The sequence below is a fragment of the Nilaparvata lugens genome, unplaced genomic scaffold, assembly GCF_014356525.2.
Source record: "Nilaparvata lugens isolate BPH unplaced genomic scaffold, ASM1435652v1 scaffold9501, whole genome shotgun sequence".
Classification (NCBI taxonomy): domain Eukaryota; kingdom Metazoa; phylum Arthropoda; class Insecta; order Hemiptera; family Delphacidae; genus Nilaparvata; species Nilaparvata lugens.
Genome location: NW_024095244.1, coordinates 1 through 8,043, shown reverse-complemented (window position 1 = coordinate 8,043; position 8,043 = coordinate 1). Strand labels below are relative to the sequence as shown.

At 36.5% G+C, this 8,043-nt stretch overlaps 1 protein-coding gene across 1 annotated transcript; it reads right to left on the bottom strand.

Moving 5' to 3' along the window:
* Positions 1–3,374: 3,374 nt before the first annotated feature.
* On the bottom strand, positions 3,375–7,272 carry LOC120349354 (transmembrane protein 94-like; the record flags this gene model as incomplete). Its single annotated transcript, XM_039419325.1, has 4 exons — positions 3,375–3,541; positions 4,984–5,036; positions 5,995–6,207; positions 6,991–7,272. Coding segments are annotated over 4 exons (715 nt in total), but the record flags the coding sequence as incomplete, so codon positions are not given.
* Between the last annotated feature and the right edge of the window lie 771 nt (positions 7,273–8,043).

The window sequence follows — 8,043 nt, the reverse complement described above, 5'->3', positions numbered from 1 at the left end:
GGAAAAATTAAGAAATAGCATGCAATTAATTCCCTGAGACTAAATGATAAAATCAAAACAATTTTTTTCTAATGCACTTTCAATGTTATTTTTATATCCTGAAAAAGGACGAAGGAGTGAGTCAATTTTGTTGTCCAACAACTTGACCTGTAAAAAGGTTCGAAGAATTCGTGCTGAAAATTTGAAGCATATTGATCAATTCTCTCTAAAGTTATTGTCGAAATATAGACAGAATATGATTCTGGCCTTCAGTAAGTCAAAAGTCTGAGTTGGGACACCTGGTCCTCTCTGCCACACAACCCTTTACAAAACAAGAAACAAATTACATGAGAATACAAAAAATTATACAAAATATACAAATATATGTATAGAGAGAGAGAGAGAGAGAGGAGAGAGAGAGAAGAGTGAGAGAGAGAGAGATTTGTAAGCAGCTCTACAGCTACTGTTGAAAACCGCTGAACCATGAGTTGTACTAAAGAGTGCGGCAGCAAAACTTCCTTTTCTCAAAGTAAATAGAATTCTTTTTTGAATCAGAAAGTTTATATTCTATTTTGTAATTAGACACATATGTAAAGTTTTTTTTTATTTAGTTTTGAATATCAGATCAGGTGAGTGACTTCCCCATTCTCCATAAACCAAGTAAACCGATTTCAGGCGTCTGTCATGACTCTTGCCAGCATTACAGGCGTTATGTTAGCAATTTCTTCCCTGATATTGGTCCTCAAATCTTGAAGGGTCCTTGGATGGTTCACATAAACAAGGGATTTCAAATACCCACATAGAAAAAGTAAAAATCACAGGAGTTCAAATCGGGAGATCGGGCTGGCCACTCCAATTCGCTTCTAACTAATAAAAGACTAAGAAATTATTGTCAAAAACCACAGATTTATTGATACTTAAAAAGACCGGTTTTTCGGTTGTTACACCATTGTCAATCTCTGATAAACTAATACAAGAGCAGCAGAATTTATACTAGTAGGCGAGTACTGCTATTGGTCAAGGGCATGAACGCCTGCCATTGGCCCAGCTAGACAGTCTCCTCCCACTTAACGGTGCCACAAAATGGCGGCTTAAGCAACAGACTCGCCATGATAACAAAATCACTTTCAGTACAAAATAAGAACCAAGAAAAACAAGTAAAGATAATAAAACAATATGTGTAATAGAAAAACTATGACTAATGTATGCTTACAATGTTATGATGAAACTAAATCGTAGTAGTGTTGTTTTGGTTGAAATGAATCTGGTCAATTTATCTGGTCAACTATATTGGGAATTGTCCTTAATTACTCTGTTATTTCTAAAGCCTCTAGAATATTCAAAAATCTGCCTTTGTTATTAACATGCAGGAGTATATATGTATATATTGTTCGCTCCTGATTGAGATGAGACGTCCTGGAAAGTATTCCCTCAATTGAAGTCACGTTCAGAAAGTTCCTGCACAGTTGACATCTTGTATGGATGGAAATGAAGATTATCATGAAGAATTCGTCTCACAGTACGATCGGAAAGTCCAAGAGCAGACGCAAGTTTGCGCCCAGAACGCTGTGGTGATCGCAACATTGAAACTCTCACTGCATCAATGTTCTCAGGTGACCTAATGGGCCAAGGGAATTCAGTTCTTCGTCTTATCGCAATTGCAGTTTGTCTAATCGTAGTGACTCAAGTAACAATTGATTTCCGGTCCGGTACAGTAGTCAAAGGGACTAAATCAAAGCGATTTCGAAATGCGCGCTGGGTTGTGATCACAGAATATCCGCTCGAAAAATAAGTCTCAACGACAAATGCACCCTTCTCATTGTTCCAAAGCATGATGGCGACTGAACATGTTGAGAAGAAAACATTATGATCTGACCTCTAACAAAACAAATTTTGCTCTACTACGACATCAGCTGACTGGATGGCGTTAACTTTAAAAAAGAAAGTTTTGCTGGCGCACCCGCAAAGTGTGCCAGGGTGTCAATTTTTGTAGATTTCTACCGGCTGTTCTTCAACTTAGTTGCAATATTGTGCCCGCAGCTTGAAAGGAACTATGAACTGGTAGTTGGACACAGAATGTTAGCAGGTTATCTATAGTGATTATCTATAATGGCAGTAAATAAAGATAGAAGAACAGCATGGCCTTGCCTCTCCATTAATTAATTATATTTCTACATTCCCAAAAACAGATTTGGCATCGTTGCGGAGCTATAAAAGGATAGTAATACCTTCTTTATCAAATGATAGACAAGGTTAGCAACATCAAAGCTAATCAAATACTGCCATTATAACGTGGACCTCACTATACCGTGATAGATCCTATAGTGAGGACCACGTTATAATGGCAGTGTTTGATTAGCAATGGTATTGCTATCCTTGTCTATCATTCAACAACGCGGATAGCGCTATCTCTTTCTCGCTTTGCTCTGTAGCCAGATTGTCTTTTAACAATGTAGAATTAATAATTAACAAAATATTTCATATCAATTATGAAAATTCATTACGAAATTATTGAAAAATATAATTTCTTGCTGAATAGAATATAATTGATTATTTTAAACGAGAATGAACTGTTAATATTACATTAATAAACCTGTATCAGCTACTGTAAAACACGGTGGTCCACGAAGAGGTTTACACGTTTAATTCTATATTACATGCCCATTCATGCACCGAACTTTTTTAAATTCTACACAGTTTACAAAGCAGGTTCTAAAAATATAAAAATATTCTGGGAAAATTTCAGCTCCCTAACCTTCGTAGAAACAAAATGGTGGCAGTAGTTTTTCGCCAGGAAGCGAATTGGTAAATTTTCAATATGCCGCCATTTGTCCTACGAAAATTAGGGAGCTGAAATTTTCCCAGAATATTTTTAGAGCCTACTTTGTAAACTGTGTAGAATTTGAAAACGTTCGGTGCATGAATGGAAAATAAAACATGTAACCTCTTCGTGGAACACCGTGTATAGAAGGCATTGACAAAACAGAGGATCGGCAACGTTTTTCTCCTATTTTTCTCCACTACCATTAAAAAGTGGACCTCACTATAACCATAGAGAAACAATAGCGTAAGTAGATAAGTAGATCGCCATGGATAGGGAATTCATGTCGCAACTTTACTGCTGTTATCTCAAACTGATTACTGTCGATATTGTCAATTTTTACTGTTTGTTGGGTGATAGTGTATGAACGGCACAATTTGAGAGACTACCAGCGTCACACAGCTGCATAGGAAAGAACTCCGTGAACTATCGGCTTGGGATAACAGTAAAAGTTCGACATAAACGTCCCATACCATGGGATATCTATTTATGCTATCGTTTCTCTATGCTATAACTATGAAATAGTGTTGGACACAGAATTGATTTAGGAATGTAAGGCAGGTAGGTAGCTTACCGTGATAGATCCCAATGCATGCAGTATTGGAAGAGCGTGTGAGATTGTTCCTGTCCCAGCAGCTCGTGACAAAGTGATGTTTCAGTTCAGCCAGGTCCAGCACAGTCAGAGTGCTCCTATCTATCTCGGTCTCATCAAACGGATCGGCGTCTGGGTCTTCTGACGTTCTGCAAAGTAAAATTGCATCAAGATTCGTACAAGATCTTCACAGACACAAACAACTGATTAACGCACTGTTTCTAGGACACTGATCAAATCAATATTTAATCTTTAGGCATTACCATAGATAAACAATAGCGTAAGTATACATCCCATGGTATAGGGCGTCCATGTCGCAACTTATACTGTTAACTAAAGCAGATTACTGTCGACAACTGTCTATTGTTACTGTTTTGGCCGGGTGAGAGTGTATGAACAGCACAATGAGAGACTAACAGCGTCACACAGCTTCACGGGAAAGAACTACGAGGACTATCGGCTTGAGATAACAGTAAAAGTTGCGACATAAACGCCTTATGCCATGGGATATCTACTTACGCTATTGTTTATATGTGGCATAACTCTATCTGACACTGATCAAATCGATATTTAATATTTAGGCATTACTCACACTATAGTGAGGTCCACGTTATAATGACAGTATTTGATCAACTTTGGTTTTGCTATCCTTGTCTATCATTCGACAAAGCCGGTGGTAGTATCCTTTTCTAGGTCCACAACGGTGCCAATTATGTTTTTGACAGTGTAGAAATATGATTAATTAATGCAGAGAATCGGCATCGCTTTTCTTCTATCTTTATCCACTGTCATGATAACGTGGACCTATAGGATAGGTCACTATAGCGAGGTCCACGTTATAATGGCAGTGGAGGAAGATAGGAGAACAACATTGCCGATCCTCTGTCTTCTATAGACGAAGCTGATACAGGTATATTGATGTAATATTAACTGTTCATTTTTGTTCAAAAATATCAATTATATTTTATTAAGCAAGAAATTATATTTTTCAATAATTTCATAATGAATTTTCATGATCAAGGTGAAATATATTGTTATTGATTCTACATGATTAAAAGACGATCTGGAAACAGAGCAAAGCGAGAAAGAGATAGCGCTATCTGCTTTGTTGAATGATAGACAAGGATAGCAATACCATTGCTAATTAAGGCTGTTCAGAACACCTTCTTATTTTTATTTAAATTGGATAATCTTTTTCAATATAATATTGTTAAGATCATTATAAGGGTGAGAAAAAGTGGCTACTGAAATTTTTAAGTGGTCTAATAAGCGAGTTATGGGTTGTTGAAGTGCTAAACTCCGTTTTCTTTCCAGATCATTAACGGTTTAGAATTTGAAAACTTCTATTTAGTATTAGTATTATTTAGTATAAGAAAAACTCCATTTGAGTTTTTTTTTAATACATTCAGAATATCATTGGATTTGTTCTGATATGCATTTTTTCGCAATTAAAATAAAAAGTTAACAAACTAAACAAATTTATTTTGTAGATAATTTATAAAATTTAAAAAATGTTTCTCTACGAATTTACAAAAAAATGTTATTTTTTATTGGGACTATATGGGGAATAAAATATTTAGTTTGGAAATACTTTTTTGAATTTTCAAGAGTTGTTCTAATAATATTGTCGGAACTGTTTATGATCTGGAAAGAAAACGGAATCTTGAAAGTTAGCACTTCAACAACCCATAACTCGCTTATGGACCACTTAAAAATTTCAGTTGCCACTTTTTCTCACTCTTATAATGATCTTAACAATTATATTGGAAAATATTATCCAATTAAAATAACTGGTAGTTCTGTGAACAGTAGACCTCACGCAGTATTCTCATCCACAAGTACCTGATTGGAACTATAGACCTTATGGGAAATACAGCAATAGACTGGCTTCTCCTCACATCTTTGTAATCACTTGTCAGATGATTTATGATGAATAATTCTATAGTCTGATTTTACTCTAATATTGGCGTATGAAGGAGGCTCCTTTTCCTTTCATATTATCTTTGAATTACACAATTTCCAAAAACCTTGTATATACGTCGACGCGCAATTCAAAAAGGAACATACCTGTCAAATTTCATGAAAATCTATTACCGCGTTTCACCGTAAATGCGCAACATATAAACATTTAAACATTAAGAGAAATGCCAAACCGTCCACTTGAATCTTAGACCTCACTTCGCTCGTCAATGAATTTTCAAAGTTGTAAAGTCCTTTTTGAATTACTCGGTATTTTATTAAGCAAGAAATTATATTTTTCAATAATTTCATAATGAATTTTTCTAATTAAGATGAAATATTTTGTTAATTATTAATTCTACATTGTTAAAAACCGATCTGGCAACAGAGCAAAGCGAGAAAAAGATAACGCTATCTGCTTTGTTGAATTATAGACAAGTATAGCAATACCTTTGCTAATTAAACACTGCCATTATAACGTGGACCTCACAATAGCAACATTTGAGCTGTTGTATAAATTAGAATTGGAACCGTTTTGGGCGTAAGCCTGTAGTACTTTTCTAGGAATTGAGTGATTCTCAATGATTTAATAAATGGATGAAAAGATGAATATTAAATTAATAGATAAATATTAATTCCTCACCTTGGCAGCATAGTGTGTGTCAGTCTGTAACAGCGCCGATATCCGAGCGTTGCCGTAAGCCATAAGCAGCAGCCAGGTGGAGGGGAAGACAAGTGGAAGGAGGGGAAGTGTGACTGCTATGGGCAGTGTTACCAACCCCTCCCACCATCCCCCACTACCCACAGAGTCCAACAGGTGCAAGTGACGAAGCACACCTATGCCCACGATGCACACCTGTGTATTAAAATAGAATCAAAATTGGATTTTACAATAATACAAATAAACAAAATATTCTTGAATTAGGATGAGTTGTAAGCACTATTTTACTTAAGATAGTTTGAATAAAACCATCAATTTAAACCATAATCACTTTATTCCATAACTAGTAGGTAACCCGTGCTCCGCAAGGGTATAATCAAAAACTTGACAGACTGAAAACTTGATCAACTGGAATCTTGAAGAATTCAAAATAGGCCTATAACCATCCTCAGGGATTTAGTAATCTATATGCAGACTTTCAAGTTCAATTTGAGTAGTTCAGACGTGATGAGCGTCATTCGTTTTATCCAATTCTTTCTTTATTATATTATATTAACTTTTCTTTATTATATTAACGATGACTGGGGTCTCACTCCGCTCTGCGGGAGAAAGCACCCTTCTCCTCCTCCTCGGAGATAGACAGAGCTAGGTATAGAGAGAGAGGGGGGGAACTAAAAGCGATAAGACGCACTGTACTGTTTGCGTTCTAACCAATAGATTATGCACTTTACAATAGTTTCATACTTATCAAAATTACCGGAATATCCCTACGAAGACTTTACGTCTGGGTGTAGGGGTGAAAACTATCTCAGTTTGAACAAAACATTATTCAATTAGAATGAGTTATAAGAACCATCTCAGTTACATACAGTTTATCTAAAAAAAATAACAATTTAAACCATGTCAGCTTGAATAAAATATTCTAAAATTCTGAATGATTAAATGGATGAATGAATGAACAGAATGAATTTTACTGACCAAGACAAAAGGCAGAATCATGTGCTGAATGAATTGAACCACCAGCATCCGACACGCGCTGTGATGGTAGGTCGGAGGTCGTTGATAATGCTCACTCAGCATTTGTTGCAGATTGGCTGAGAACGGCGTCTCCTGAACTATGTACTCCTTGCTCGCCAGGGGTTGCCGAAGTGAGGGACCACCCTTGCAAGTGCCTGGGGTGCCACTCTGGGAGGAACCGCCCCCAGGGACTGGAGAGTATACTTCGCCCGCCCGCAGTTCTCCACCTGTGCCTGACGTGTCCTGAAATTCAATTAAATTTCACGGATAAAATTAGATCTCATTAAATAAAGTTTCAATAATTGAAAATTGGATATCATAGCACAGAATGGAAAGTCGGCTAGTATCCTGACGCCAAAATCCGCCATCTTGAAAGAAAGTTCAGCACTGCAATAGTATAGTGAAGTCCATGTTATAATGGCAGTGTGTGATTTGCAATTGTGTTGCTATCCTTGTCTATCGTTCAACAAAGCAGATGGCGCTATCTTTTTCACGCATTGCGATGTTGCCACATCGTTTATCAACAATGTAGATATTTAATCTCAATCATGAAAATTTATATTACATCTTTAAAAAAATATTTTCTTGACAAATAAAATATGATTAACTATTTTCAACAATAATGAACAGTTGAATTCAAGATATACAGTATCAGCTATTTGAGTGGCAAGGCTGAGATCTGGCAACCCTTTTCTCCTATCTTCCTACACTGCCATTATAACGTGGACCTCACTATAGTAGAGATGGGAAGTTCGGATCACTTTACTGATCCGGATCAATCGGTGTCGTTCACTGCCGCGACCCGTTCAAAGACCCGGATAGCGGAAATTTTCATTTCTAACAAGATGGCGCAGGCACGTGACGTGGTCTTGGTGCACTCAAGTCTTGGCGTCATGTAGAATACATTGTTGGATTGATACTCTCCATTCTATATGTATTCTGTGATCATAGAATGAAGTTTCAAGAATGAAATTAGATCCCATTCAATAAAATTGCAAGAATAAATAAGATCAC